General features: G+C 42.7%; 1 protein-coding gene and 1 long non-coding RNA gene across 4 annotated transcripts; both read left to right on the forward strand.

The window, feature by feature from the left end:
- The first annotated feature begins 953 nt into the window (after nt 1–953).
- Nucleotides 954–5,782, forward strand: ela3l (elastase 3 like). 2 transcript variants are annotated; one of them, XM_020489632.2, is made up of 8 exons: nt 955–1,085; nt 1,359–1,447; nt 1,640–1,737; nt 1,915–2,043; nt 2,359–2,495; nt 2,607–2,752; nt 5,070–5,222; nt 5,577–5,782. In XM_020489632.2, exons 1-8 carry the CDS (start codon nt 1,046–1,048, stop codon nt 5,592–5,594), a joined length of 810 nt encoding a protein of 269 aa, XP_020345221.1. In that variant the 5' UTR covers nt 955–1,045; the 3' UTR covers nt 5,595–5,782. The 2 variants fall into 2 exon arrangements, 1 of the variants encoding a protein (XP_020345221.1); XR_004210810.1 differs by having other exon boundaries at nt 954–1,085; nt 2,359–5,222.
- A 1,314-nt stretch (nt 5,783–7,096) lies between these two features.
- Nucleotides 7,097–13,533, forward strand: LOC116374845 (uncharacterized). 2 transcript variants are annotated; one of them, XR_004210812.1, is made up of 2 exons: nt 7,097–7,565; nt 12,272–13,533. It is a non-coding gene; the product is annotated as an uncharacterized LOC116374845 (long non-coding RNA). The 2 variants fall into 2 exon arrangements; XR_004210811.1 differs by having other exon boundaries at nt 7,244–7,519.
- Nucleotides 13,534–16,033: the final 2,500 nt, after the last annotated feature.

Here is a 16,033-nt window from a genome sequence, read left to right on the forward strand (position 1 = left end):
GAACAGCATGTAAAACAGCATGCTATGCAAGTCAGTTGAACCTACCGTAGCACTGAATGTTTACACAATGTCTTCTTTGGTTACACACTTCTGCTTGGGCACGCACACACACGCACACAGACACACACGCGCACACGCGCACACACAAACAGCCTTTGCCATAGGTATAAGTCATGAATCAGATGTGTGTGACCCTCTCTCTGGACTCTTTACCAGGATACACGATAATATGTGCTGTAAGAATAAATGGATGTGTCAACAATCCTCTTTCAAGTGAAACCCCCTACCCCAACATATTAAAACGTTGACTGAATAGTATAACACATTCATGCGCATAAAACAAGTTAACGGGGGTTTATTTTTCTTCTGTTGTACCGCACTCTGCTCTTTGCCATAGCCATGTCTTTGAAATCACCAGGGGACTTTCCATCCATGTCTGACATGCAATACGCATAATATTTGCACATGTGCAATACTAATAAATATTTGGCTTAATAACTGCCATAAGTGGGGTTTATTCTGTAAACTACAGGTTACTCTCTAACTGTCTTACACAACACTGGTACAGGTGCTGAATTCCCATGGATCATATGTAACTCACTGGGCCAATCCAGAGGAGGAGTTTGTGGGCTACGGGTTCAGAGACTGTGGCATTGGTCACTCCCTTTCTCAGTACTGAATAGGACTGGACAGGTGAAAGCAATATGTTAGGAACTAGGTGAAGCACTATTGCTTACAGTTTATATCCAGATTCTAGGGTATCTGAGAAATGTAGAAATACACATACATTGGTGAAAGGTGAGTGGAAAGTGAGGTGAAGGCCATGTGAATTGTTCTAGGAAACACACCTGTTGTCGCAGTCTGCCGGCGATCAGGCCCCCCAAACCATTGGTCGGCAGTTTCACATTTCTTCTCTTTCATCCACAGCGGTCATGGAGGACCAATGAGAAAGTGTGTTTAACCAAGATGGGCGGGGCAGCCCTGAGGACTAGGGTTTAAAGTAGATGTGTCATGCTGTCGCCAAGCAGACGGCGTATCAATCAACATGATTCCCATTGTTCTGGCCTCAGTGCTCATCGCTAGTGGTAAGTGTCAGCCTCTATGTGTGTGGACATCAGACAGAGACTCCAACTGCAATCCTGGAAAGCTGAAGGGTGTGCAGGCTTTTGCTTGAGCACAACACTGACACACCTGATTCAACCAGACTGGCGACTATAATTTGTTAATCAGCTGAAACAGATATCCTTGTGCTGGGCTTTAACAATAACCTGCACTGTAGCTCACCAGGACCGGAGTTGGTAACTTCTGAGTTAGAGAGAAAGACCTGACCCTGATTGCCTCTCTGTCTACCCCCCTAGCCTTCGGGTGCGGCACCCCTCCTATTGAGCCTCTGACCACCCGTGTGGTCAATGGAGTCGACGCCAAGCCTCACAGCTGGCCCTGGCAGGTACACTGACACCCTTATCTCCCTCGCTCTATGTAAAATGATTATAATACTGGATTGCATTTACACAGGTCACTTTTCATCATTATGTATCTGTATGGAGTAACTCGTTCTATCAACCTCAATATTTCTCACTCTCTCTTTTTCTTTCTTTTATACTTTCTTTCTTTTTTTCATTTTCTTCTTTCTCTCCAGATCTCTCTGCAGTATGAGAGGGACGGTGAGTGGAGACACACCTGTGGAGGATCTCTGATTGCCACCAACTGGGTCATGACCGCTGCGCACTGTATCAAGTAAGAGAGGCTACACAATCACATTTACACGCAAATACACAGTGCATCCAAAGAAGACCTTCGCTCACGCACACACACACACACACACAGACAGACAGACAGACAGACAGACAGACAGAGTTTTCCGCTCATATATGCTGTGATCACTGAGCATTCAACCTTCTCCAACCCTCCCAGCCTCAACCTGTCCTACAGAGTGTTCGTTGGAAAGCACAACCTGGTTGAGACTGAGGAAGGCTCCCAGGCCATCATCCCTGAGAAGCTTGTTGTCCATGAGAAGTGGAACCCCATCTTTGTGGCCTTCGGGTAAGAGTACGGTCCACAAATAGACAGGCTAGCACAACAAACCTTGAATGCTACACTAAGAAAACAGATATTGACAATAAAGATCTGATGGGTTGCTAAGGGTTGTATCATCAGCACCGAATGGAAGAAAGCAAAGCTTTGTTTTTTAGTCTCTACCTAAACAACACTGGATATGTAGAGCATTATGAGTAGCCTTATATACTTGCAGTACATCACAATATAAACTGGGCTGACTTTCAGTGGCATCACCTGTCTATCCTTTCCTTCTACAACCGTCTCTCTCTCTGTGTTCCTCCCCTGTCTCTGATTGACCAGAAATGACATTGCCCTGATCAAGTTGTCTGAGCATGTGACCCTGACTGACCATGTGCAGCTTGGCTGTATCCCTGCTGCTGGCACTGTGCTGGACAACCAGTACCCCTGTTACATCACTGGCTGGGGAAGGGTCTACAGTAAGCCTCTCTCTGTGTGTGTGTGTGTGTGTGTGTGTGTGTTTGATGATCACTTTCATGTGTGTTCCTGTAGGGTAACTAGCTGCAGATTGACATGTGTGTGTGTTTTAGCCGGAGGCCCCATTGCTGATAACCTGCAGCAGGCTCTGATGCCTGTGGTGGACCACGCCACCTGCTCCAAGCCCGACTGGTGGGGAATTGCTCTCAGGACCACCATGGTGTGTGCCGGAGGAGATGGCATTGTCGCTGGCTGTAACGTGAGTACCCCTGGGAGATGTGAGAGGCAGAGAGACACAGAGAAAGAAAAAGAGAAACAGAGAGTATGTATTGTGTGTGATATGTGTGTTTGTGCATGAGCATATTTTTTGTTTGTTTGTTTATATATATGTGTGTGTGTGTGTGTGTGTGTGTGTGTGTGTGTGTGTGTGTGTGTGTGTGTGTGTGTGTGTGTGTGTGTGTGTGTGTGTGTGTGTGTGTGTGTGTGTGTGTGTGTGTGTGTGTGTGTGCCTGTGTACATGTGAGTGTTTATGTGTTACTGTTAGTGTTTGTGTTGTGTGTGTGAGAGTGGGGGTGTGAGAGTAACACATTAGTGAATTACATTCACTCCTCTACGTATTTTTTTGTACAGTGATGCTAAAAGATTTAATTTGGCTCTATGCTCAAGCATTTTGGATTTGAGAGGAAATGCTTCTTATGAGGCGATAGTACCGGATTTCACCTTTTAATTGATAGTATTTTCATACATATCTGTTCCACCGTTTAGAAATGAAAGCACTTTCTGTACAGTTTCAAATCCCCCCATTTGCATTTGGACAAATTCACTTAGAGTGTATTAAAGTACTCAAAGAATGTAGTATTTGGTCCCATTTTCATAGGACGCAATGACTACATCATGCTTGTGACTACAAACTTGTTGGATGCATTTGCAGTTTGTTGTGGTTGTGTTTCGGATTATGTAGTGTCTCTTTCTCACTCATCATTATTCACAATTCATTCATGATTGTCCGTAACTATGGTAGCATCCACATTAACGTAGTAGATTTCAGAAACTAATTCTATTGTTATTTACAATACAAGCGTCTCCAAAATGACACAATACATAATTTACCATTAATTATTTTGGGCATAACATAACAAAACAAACCAAAACAAAATGCAAATGCATCCAACAAGTTCATAGAGTCACAAGCTTGGAATATGGGACTAAAAACTACAAGTTTTGACTACTTTAATACACATTAAGTGAATACGTATGGGGACAAGATACATAAAATGCTTTCAGCTCTAAACTCTAAATACTCTCTAATAAAGGTTACATTCTGTACTGTCACCTCATATGAAATATTTTATTTCAAATCCAAAATGCTTGCATAGAGATACTATTTTTAGCTTCAGTGTTCAAATAGATGTATCTTTCTCAACACCCCTTGGGTGCGGCAACCTTCCCATCGAGCCTCTGACCACCCATGTGGTCAATTGAGTGGACACCAAGCCCTACATAGTTTTAATTTGAATGAAATGTTTCATATCCAAATAAATGCATAGATATCCAAATAAATGCATAGATATCCAAATAAATGCATAGATATCCAAATAAATGCATAGATATCCAAATAAATGCATACAGTGGTTATCATGTATAACATGTTATAACATGTTATCAAGTATTTACACACCTTGGATATTTTTTCACAATTTGTTGATTTACAAAGTGGCATTAAAATGGATCTACACAAAATACTCCATAATGTCAAAGTGAAAAGAACATTTGTACAGATGTTTACCAATTAATAGAAATGTAATAACTAAAATACACATCTTGTATGCAACAAGACACTAAAGTAATATTGCAAAACTACATGGCAAAGGAATATACTTTTTGTCCTAAATGCAAAGTTTTATCTTTGGGGCAAATCCAACACAACACATCACTGAGTAACTGCCTCCTTATTGTCAAGTTTGGTGATGGCTGCATTATGGTATGGGTGTACTTGACATCGGCGAAGACTGGGGAGTTTTTCAGAATGGAGCTAAGCACAGGCGAAATCCTAGAGAAAAACCTGCTTCAGTCTGCTTTACACTAGACACTGGGAGAGTAATTCACCTTTCAGCAGGACAATAACCTACAACACAAGGCCAAATCTATCTACCAAGAAGACAGTCAATGGCCAAGTTACAGTTTTGACTTAAATCTGCTTGAAAATCTATGGCAAGACTTAAAAATTGCCATCTAGTCATAATCCCCAAAACCACAGAGCTTGAAGAATTGTGAAAAGAATAATGGGCAGATATTGCACAATCCAGATGTACAAAGGTCTTAGAGACGTAGTCAATGAGGCTCTCAGCTGTAATCACTGCCAAAGGTGTTTCTAACACGTATTGACTCATGTTTACATTTTTCTTCCATTTACAAAGTATTTTGTGAGATCATTGATTTATATTGACAATTTAATCTATTTTAATCCCACTGTGTAATGCAATAAAATGTGAAGAAATCCAAGGGGGGGGTGAATATATGCCTTGTTGCATGTCTTTGGTTAAGTATGAAATCAATTCCCTCTTCTTCTCCTATAGGGTGACTCTGGTGGGCCCCTGAACTGCAAGAACCCAGAGGGAGTATGGGAGGTCCATGGTATTGCCAGCTTTGTTTCTGGTCTGGGCTGCAACTACGCGAAGAAGCCCACCGTCTTCACCCGCGTCTCCAACTTCAATGACTGGATCGACCAGGTAAAAGGACATGTTGACATGACTCACAGAGCTAAGGTTTACACGCGTCATTACAGTGTTAATTAGCATGACGTCGGCATTCTGGAAAAACCTTTACATCTCAATAATGTCGACTTTTCAGACATTGCAAAAAAAATGTAGTTTTTTTCAAATGGATGATTTGTTTAGTCCTAGAGTCATGGAACTTTCACAGAACATGGAGGGGAATGACATCTTTCAATTGATGTGTTTATATAGAAAATGTAATCCCCAAAAGTGAGCTACACGGTTTTTCCAGGATGCTGATGATGAGGGTAAACCTTTTCAGGAAATGTCACCAATGACTTGTCCTGTTCTGTCTGTCTATTTTCTCAGGCTATGATGAGCAACTAAAGTGGAGCAGAATGGGGAATTGAGTCCAATAAAAAAGGACTCAGCAAAATGGCTTTGTGATGTATTTTATGTTCATGCCACAAGATGTCCTCAGTCACTCAAGATAAAGAGAAGTGATTTCCATAAGATGTTTCCGTTGTTGGAGGTCTATCTATACATGTATCTCCATACATTCAGTACTTGATCAATCATTTTGGCATTCTGATTTTTCATGCTGTGTACCTAATATTTGCTAATAGGAGCGTTTTGAGACATTCTACTTGAGAATGTGTGAGGATGATATCCTTCCAATGAAATGTGGGCTTGTTTTTAGAAGAGTAAAACGTAGACCTGTATGTTCACCCCACTTCAGAAAGATAGACATCTAGTTTTCCACTTTATGCTGTCATACATATTCTGGGAATGGAAGGGTTTCATTAATGGGTGAGCCAGGCCAGATGTATTCTGCTCTCCATAAAGTCTTCCTACATCTTCGGCTTTTGATGTGATTACACTACACAGACTTGGCAGACAGGCTGGGAATGAGAACGCCATAGTGAATGAGGGCTATAGGGAAAATTATGTTTAAATTAGAATTTACTATCCATTTTTAGTATCCATCTCTCTGTCTCACTCAAGCCCACGCTCACTTGCTCGCACGTCCCCAAACACACACTCACAGACATACAGACGTACACACGAACACACACACACACATACACACAAACATACTTGCTGTTTATTGACAGGGAAATTCTTAAATGAGGGAAGATTCATTGACAGGCTGACAGTAGACATCTCATGTCCGATTAGAGCAGTTCATTGTCACATCGACTGTGTGTGTGTGTGTGTGTGTGTGCGTGCCGTGCATGGACGTGCGTAAAGCACATTGAATTTCTCATTATCTTAGTGTATGTTTTCTCAGTGTCTATGCATGCACACAATAGTTTTAAACATATTTTGAAGCTACACATCAAGGGGTCAATTAAAGTCAGTCAAATCTTAAGCTAAACTGTTTATGTGTAAACAAACGTTATGTTCGTTCACGCTGAACCCATCCGGAATATAAAAAATTATATTCTACATGAATATTGGCATAAATCAATCATTCTCATGACCATTGGACAGAACCCAGGTTGTACTGTTAAAATAGTTGCTTGAATCTGTTGTTGCTCTGGGGATCTCTAGCCAGCTTTCTGTGGGCAGCTTTTGTCTGACGTGGGGGTCTGGTCTGAAAAGAGCTTTGTCTCCCCCTCCCCCACCCCCCTCATGCTCTGAAAGGAGCACCGGGAGACAGCTTGCCGCCTTGAATGCTAAATGTGCAAATCCCACCTCCCCAAATCGTGCAGTTTTCTTGCTATATGTGGTTATAAGTTAAAGACAATAGGCTGATTTGGCTGTAAATTCAAGTGACAATAATTTAAAGTCAGGACGTCAAAGCTTTCCCCTACAACAACTCCATACGGTGTGATACAAGCTCCAACGGGACAGTGCATATGACAGTGTCCTATGATCAAGGCACCACATAGTGTGGGAGAGAAAGCCGTTTACAGGATGTTCTCTATAGGCTACTTAAAATAGCTCAGTTTAACTGTGATTCCTCCATGCCTGAGCAGGGAGCGGGAGGGGAGGGAGAGAGAGGGAGTGTGTGTGCGACATCACAGTGATCCACATTGACAGTGGCGTCACTACTCTGTCGCCTCGCTCGAATCACCCGTCTGCTAACTGGTTGGACCTCGCAGGCTCTCTCTCATTCAAGCAGTGCGCAGTGGATATTGAACCACTAAGAACTGTTGGGAAGATTTGCCTGGTACTTGGTGGCAACTGCCTTGTAAAACAATAATAGTGTGCTTTTTTTGGTTTAACTTTATTCCTGAGGAGGCAACGGAATCCATTGTAGAGTCTGGTCGACTTATGGAGATGTTTGGAGAGGATCTATGAATATGGTAATTCCAGACGGTGCAATCTGCTAAATGAAGCAGCTACGAGTGAGTGAGTGAGATTGAATTTGTGAAGGGCACTGTTTTAGTGCCTATTGGTCTAACTAATTGATGATGACTAGAATAGCTATCATTAGAAGAGAACAAGTTGAAGTTGCAGTTGCAGTTGCACAGTTGCACAAAACCCTTTTGTTGTCCAAATAGCCATTTCCCAGCCAACTATTGCATGTGCAGTTGAAATCTGCTATTTGGAACAGTAGGCCTATGTGTAACACACACACACACACACTCTTATTGTTTGTCCAGAGAACAGAATCCAAGCCGCTCATCCACGTCCACCCCATTCTAACAAACTATTGTTATCCACATAGCCATTGCATAACAGTTGGCAGTGGGTTTCATTGTATTGACCATGTCTGGTGGAGAGGGCACCGGCCTGTATAGTACACTTTGGACTCACTTGTCACTGAAATCCAACTGACATTTTCTCAGTCAGTCTGTCCTAAGTTACTTCTGGGGCCTGCTTTTTTTAGAAAAGATATGAGGAAAGTTTTGCTTCGAGTAGAATTTATTTTCTACTCTTCAGTCTCTCTTGATAGCTAGTGTCTAGCTATTGAGACCTGGTTATCCCATGCTGCAAGGCTTTAGCTAACTTGGCTAGCTAGCTGGAAGGATAGCTAACCACACTACAAAGGGATAGCTCTCACCGTAAGGCTTAGCTAACCTGGGTAGCTCACTACCAGGCTAGCTATACCAAACTAGCTTTTCTTACCTGGAAGGGTAGAATTGCTAGGTCTACTCTTGCGTTTAGCTCAACCCACTCAACCCAGAATCGACGGGCCTGCACCCGTGGGACTGGTTCTATGGGAGGAGACTCCCCTCTCGCACCCCCCCAGGGAAGCAACTCCTCTCAGTGGTTCGAGCTAGCATGGCATTAGTCAAAGGCGACTGGGGAAAGCCCTTTTTCAGCAAAGTCCAAAGCAGGCACTTTGTTGGCATGGACATTTAGGGTATGGAGGAGATAGGCCTTGACAAGCCGCTGGTGGTCAAGCTGTCATTGACTGGCCACCTCTACCCCAGTGCCTCATCTACTACAACCGGCACTACTCTCCCTGGTAAGACGGAGCACTTCACTGTTTCCATATTCTGAAAGGTCTACGTGATTGCGACATGTTCAGTACATGCATTGAAGCTAAAGTCCCTACTGTTGGCTTACTGGGCCAATTTTCAAGCAACAATTTACAAGAGATGGGCAATCTCTTAACGCCCAGTGCAGTACAAAACAGATTTCCCTGTGTTTTATATACATATTTTCACACATGAGGTTGAAATTGTGAAAATTAGGATAATAGCCTTTTAGTGTAAGAGTTTTTGAAAAAGACCCCTGAAATTTCAGCCTGTTTTGGTGGGATGGAGTTTTGACCTGCCAGATTGTAAATGAGTTAATAGACCAATAAGAAAGAGAGTTCCAAACTTGTCTGCCAATAACAAATTGTTTTCAGTTTTCCCCTCCCCACTCAGACCACTCCCAGACAGTCCAAGCAAGATTCTTGCTTGAGAAATTGCACTTAGCTAGAAGCTATTTTCGTTTATTTATTTTTTTACCATTTTAATTGAAAACAATCACATTAAGGTACTTAATTGTTACCCTGAACTTAAATGATACTGAGATAAAAACGTCTGTATTGGACCTTTTCATCAAAGGCTCAGCCAACCAGAACCGATGGGAGGAGATCTGTGACAGTGCAGGTATCAACCTCCAGACCTCCAGAGTTGCCATCCAAGGCTGTGGGCTTGCAATTAGTGCCGTTAGTCTTCTGATGATGGGGATTTGTGGCTCAACTTGTCCAGCCTCTCGGACACAGAAAAGGCAGATTTCCTTGACGCTACTATCATGCCGAAGGAACCGTTTGGGCCTTCTGTCGCCGGCAGAAGCGCAAACTTCGCAAGAAGGAAGGCGAAGCCTTTAACCTCTGCTTGCACGCTGACCTGGGTACCGTGGCAAACTGGTCTTCGCCTCTACGAGCCAAGGCTTCGTGGCAGAGGGCAACTCGCTGGCACCAGGGTTTTCTATAAAGCAATTCCCCCAGCGGCGCAGTAGGCTAGAAACCCACAGTTTGGCTCTCCTAACAGAGGAGCATGGCGTAAGAGTGCCCAACTCTTAATGTCTTGGGGCCCCCCTGCAACGGCTATCCCATTGGATAGTTGAAGGTATTATATTTGCTTACCAATGCAAGTGTTTACAGCCCGCTGAGGACCCGAGGGCTCATTCTTGGGCACTGTTCAAATGCATCACCCATCACACAGCAAATGCTGTTCAAATGCACCACCCATCACACAGCAAATGCTGTTCAAATGCATCACCCATCACACAGCAAATGCTGTTCAAATGCATCACCCATCACACAGCAAATGCTGTTCAAATGCACCACCCATCATACATTTATGAGGTTTTGCCGACTGGATGTCACTGTACCTTCATTGGCACATACTGTCCTCAGTGTCGGGATCACTGAGTGGTGATGCTGTTGGTACTACCCTAGCTTCAGGAGATGGCCATATTCCATATTGAGACATCAAAATAAGTATTTGAAATAGAACTTAGGGTTATTTGAGTAACCCCAGTTCTATGATAATATTAGTGAGATGTCTCACAGAATTTCCCTGCTCGCAAGACCGCAAGGAAGAAAGGCATGCTTTAGAATGACGTGATCTGGCAAGTGGCGCCTCGTGAAATTACTTTAAATGATGATCTCCAATGTCAATATAAATGGAAGAGATGGTCTCTTCTTCTCTCCAGTCAGATGGGTATCTAATCTATCTCCTCTCCTATTTTTGATACCCTGTGGTCTCATTTCCCCTCTCATCAGTAATAGAACATTCTAGAGCTGGCAGAGAGCCTGGATCTCACGTGGCCTGATGGCACAGCCAAGAAATCCCACCCATTCCCATTGTTATAATATTAACTCTATTACTCAAAGTCAATCAAGTGCATCATTGCCATAACCCTTATTAGGAAGCAAACCTGTCTTGATTTGGATTGGCTAAGAGTGGCAGTGAGAGTGGAGAGAAGTTTGAAATTAGTTTTCAACAGCAGCGTGTCTCTAAATTCACCTCACTCTATCGTTGCATGGGGAAATGTGTGAGGGTGTTCTCTATATTGAAGTGTGATTGGAATTATATTCACTGAAACAGACCCAATCAAACTCACTCAGTCACACATGTACAGGCCCAGGATGATATCAACACATCCACAAACCTGCAACTAAACACACAATCATAGGGTCTACTTCACAAACAAATTACAATTTGCAATTAGATGACATCTATAATATATGTTGGTAATATTTGGAAATGATTGAAGTATAGTGCACTCCTAAGAACAGTGCTTTCAATGTATGATGCCAGCTCAGTGGTTTGTCAGTGGAAACAGCGTCACTGTTTCCCCCACCACCTTCGTTATTGTTTTTGTTGTGTTGATGTGACAGAGGGGAAACGGAGGAGAGGAGGCTCCGACAGCGTGGTATTAGAAATTGCGGTACATATTCTGCTGTTCTATCGTCCGTCTAATGATGTCAGAGGGGGGGGGGGGGAAGTGTTTGTTGTTGGCGTTAACTTTATTGTTGTAATATCCAAAACGGAAGTGGCAGTTCCACCAATCAGGCGTTCCAGTTTTAAAGGTCCAATGCAGCTGTTTTTATCTCAATGTTAAAATCATCTCTGGAGTAACAATGAAGTACTTTACTGTGATTGTTTTCAATAAACTTGATCAAAAACATGTTCTTAGCAAAAGAGCAATTTCTCAAGCAAGAACTTTGCTAGGACTGTTTAGGAGATGTCTGAGTGGGGAGGGGAAACACTGAAAACTATCTGTTATTGGCAGAGAGGTTTGGAACTCTCTTTCTTATTGGTCTGTTAACTTCTTTACAATAATGTCACCAGGCAGGCCAAACCTCCATCCCACCAAAACAGGCTGAAATTTCAGGCAGACTTTTTTCAAACAGCTCTTACATTAAAAGGGCATTCTTTACATTGACATTTTAGTCATTTAGCAGACGCTCTAATCCAGAGCGATTTACTGCATTCATCTTAAGATACTGTAGCTAGGTGAGACAACCACATATCACATTCGTAGTAAGTACATTTTTCCTCAGTAAATCACCATTATCATAATTTTCACAATTTCACAGCACTATTCCAACCTCATAGTGTGGAAATATATATAAAACACAGGGAAATCACATGTTTGACTGCACTGGGCCTTTAAGACACCTTACAGATGTAGGACCTTAATTTGATTACCCTGTTGCAGGAGAACCTTCCAACAATGTAGTGTATTTGCGGTTTTAAAAGGCTTCTGAAGTCCCCTACGAAAAAAAAGATCAACTCCCACAAAAATGTCCATCAATTATAATCCACGTAATAATTCACATTTCCTGTTGGTGTAGGGTCATTTTCCTGCTGTAGAAAACTGGCTCAGATTACGATCTGAGGTGAATCACCTGTTAATGATATGGTAATCTGTCCCCAGTTAACCCCTCTAGCGTGTTAGTCTGGCCTGAAGAGTAGGTCCCCTCAGGGAAGAACATGTTCACCTCGGGTACATTGTCCCTGCACATGGAGGTCCTGACCCCTGGAAAAGACTGCCAATTATCTCAGTGTGTATGTATGTGCATATGTGTTTGTGTAAGAATCCAGTGTTTAATGGGTCTGTGTACATGTCAATGTATTATATCTCCTATTTCCCTATTTTCTCAGGGGCCACTTGTTGGGGATAACAGAAGGGACAGCACAGCATCAGTCAGCCAAAGCCATGAAGCAGTCCATTGACTAGGATGTGCCAGTAAACCACTGATTCGGGCTTGAGTGGAACATTAAGGATTTTTATTTCTATCCACAGAAGTTGGATTTTTAGGGTGAACCAGGAAATTGAACATGGAGACAGAGCTGAGGACAGGTCTCTCTGTATGGGCCATAATGGCCATAGTGTGTAACTCTGTAGTGGGCGTCCTCACCCTCATCCTCTTTGTCATCCTCTACCAGGCCTGCAAGGTGCCTTCCTGCCAAGAGAGGGCGCCAGTGCTGACAGCAGCCCAGGAGCAACAGAAGGGCGATCAGAAATACTTACTCACTGTAGTCTGACGGTGAACATAAAGAGGAAAAACACTCTCTGGCCAAACAGACTACACACACACACACGCACACACACATCTCTCTCTCTGTCTGTATTTGAGTCCATTTCTCTCTCTCTCTGCCTCTCCCTGACACTCAGTTGATCTCGGAGCAAAAGAACATGACAAGTGTTAGGCATTGCGTAAAAAAAAAACATAAATCCTCTTATCTCCTTGGCTCTGCTCTGGGACTGTCCATCTGTCAGTTTGTTTAAACCCAGCAGTCTGGCCTTACCCTGCTCATCTCCACTGAACCAGTCTGATGATTTGAGGGAAAGGGTAAATGAAAAAGCGAATGAGAAGAGAGATGGAAGGAAAGGCGGAAAGCGAACAGCCCTCATCTCATCAGCGACAGATTGTTTACTAACTGGAGAAATAATGATGCCAAGTATAGTGAAATAGACCACAAGAGAGATAGATAGAGAGATAGAGAGATAGAGAGATAGACGCGGAAACAAAGGAAGGCCGTGATGATGGACGAGAGAGAAGGAAAGGGATGTTTTGATGTGTTGTTTACTAAGAGAACGTCCAAGAATCTCAATAGTTTAAGGAAAATAACAAAAACAAAGGGAAATGAACTCAACATTTCAACTAAAAGTTGCGCTGTAACACTTAAATGTGTCCGTCTGCCACTTACTGGGTTCGTAACCTTCTCAAGGAGTGACACCCAAAGACAGTATAATGAGAATCTTTTCCAACGACTCCCAGAGATAGTGAAACAGAAGGATCTACCATGTACTGTACTATGCGAATCACCATTCCACATGTGTAATTATGATGGCGATGTTGTTCTATGAATCATGGACATCATGTTGGTTTTAACACAATAAATGTTTTACTTTTGCGTAACTTTTGGGGATGTATATTTACTGACCTTCATTGATCATGTCACTACAACCAGCACAAAATAACCACAGCATTGTCCTCACAGTGCATGACTATCCATCGAAATACCGGGAGCAAAGTGCAACTATTGCACTGTAGTAAAGGTGTGGCTAGCAGGTCTTGAATCACATCTTCCACAGTGTTGATTTAACCACAATGTCATTGGTGTGGGTCACTCCTGTAGCTGCTTGTTGCGTCATTAGCCTTCCAGATCTGTTTTGACAACTGCTATGGTCATTGTCACACAGACCTGGAATAATTACAGTAATGTATATCTCCGATCTGCTCAGAAATGCTAGTCTATGACGCGTTGTAATGCGCAGTCCTTGCATTATTTTGTAGGCTTCTGCATGATACAGGATCTCTGAGCTCCACAGGTCATTCAGTGTCTCTCGTTCACATGTGCTCCAGCACTTCCTGATTTACAAATGAGGCACTGTTACTGGAGGATACACACTCAGGCCATAGCAATTGGGTAATAAGCCTCACACACACACACACACACACACACATACCCACACACATGCGCGCGCCCACAATAAGCTCTGTGTCAATGTGAAGGACCATAAGCCTAACACAGTGTCTCATCCAGTGGCTCGGTTCCATCGCTGTCCTCTATCTCTCTACACAACTGTCTTCTCTTTGGTGGCTTGTTGTGCTTCTACCTAGCAGGGTTTTACTAAATGAATATGTTCATCAGAGAGGAGTCCCTCTATTGCTGCCCCCTCCACCAGCTTTGCTACATCCTGCTCTTTAGCTGCCTGCCTGCCTCTCTCTCTTTCTGTCTCTCTCTGTCGAACTATTTCAGGTAACCTCACCCGTTGTGTCTGCAAAGGTATGAAGGACATATATGTTTTTGAGTCTAAGGGAGGAAATGTAAAATAAAGTCCATTGGAGGACTAAGCTTCTTCCACCAAAATGGCGACTCTTCACAGTTAATGTGATATATCCCACCATGTTTTAACAAAGGTGACATTTCCCTCTCGCAAAGAAACACTAAGGTATTGTGGAGGACAGCTTACTTGACTGTCACTCATTTCAAATGACAAGTTCTGACTTATTTTAATGCAATACTGACCATGAATGACTTTGCTGACCTTCCATGATTCAGCGATTGACCCCTGAAGGGCTGAGAGACCTTCTTTGATGGGGTTAGGAGGAACTGCCAATCCTCCGCCACTCACTCTTATCAACACGGTAAGCTTAGATCCATGGGATCCCTCCTATAAGGAAAGGACTGCATTAGCCAGAAGCATTGGTAGTGCTTGCTCATCATTCAGTCTTCCAATTGACTGATCCTGGTTGAGATTTAAGAGCTGGACTCAGCATGGCATTACATAATGCAATAAGCAAATATTTGCAAACGCAAATTACTAATAAACAGGAGACAGCGCAATAATCTGCCTCTCCATCTGCACCGCTTGAGGGTTTCCATAACCTACATCCAGGGAGAAAGGCTGGGACGAAGTCAGTCACTGAGGATACAGATCAGTGTGTGTGTCTTATTGAAAGATAATGGGGCATAGGACACACAGTAGTGGAAGTGAATAATGAATGAGTCACCAGGCAGTATCACATATGATCACATCACATCTGTATAATGGGTGCCATTGGGATCCCCCCCCCCCAAAAAAAAAAAACATTCTGAAATCGGGTTTATCAAGCCGATTCCCAGATGTAAATCACTATAATTCAACAAATCAGCCTATCAGTTCCGTTTTGTCACTAATTTCATGTATCTTCTTGCGTTCCGTCATATTTAGCCTCACATTCATGTGATTTGCTGTTTTCTTTTCTGGAAAACCAGGGCTATAAGTAGAAGGAGTTTTATTCACTAATGTCACTTTAAAAATGAGTTCCGCCAAACAAAAACCTGATAGAAAAGCATTTCTAAGAATAATGTAAGTACAGGAAATGTTGACTCAGTGTGAAACTAGTTTGTGACAACTGTATTCAATTTGAAGTTAGCGACAGCAACAAAAAAACGAGTCTAACAAAGTATTAGACACTATTCCCTGGCTGGAAACTGATCAAATGGACTGATAAATCCACAAAACATCACCATTGTTTTATCCCCATGCCTGTGGTCTGTCTGTTCATGTTTGAAGTCTGTCTGACAGCTAGCTATAAGAAAACTCAAGAAAACCTCAGGAATGATCACAATGCACTACTTCTTTATGAGCTTTCATATCGAACAACTATTACATTCTAACGAGTCCTGTGTTTGTGAAAGTAATCTAAACTCACTATGATGGGGTCATAATAGTCTGTAGTTCAAACCATTCAGACTTGATGTTGTCTTACACACCCCGCTCTAGCGCAGCTGCCGTCTACTACAGAGATGAGTGGCTGCTATGTGCGGATCCGGAACATATAGACGTCTCAAGCAAGTAGCTCAAACAGGCGATTCAGGAGAAAATGTGCAGCAGTTTTAACATAGGCCTACATATTGGAGAAGTCCCAG

This window comes from Oncorhynchus kisutch, linkage group LG8 (assembly GCF_002021735.2).
Source record: "Oncorhynchus kisutch isolate 150728-3 linkage group LG8, Okis_V2, whole genome shotgun sequence".
NCBI lineage: Eukaryota > Metazoa > Chordata > Actinopteri > Salmoniformes > Salmonidae > Oncorhynchus > Oncorhynchus kisutch.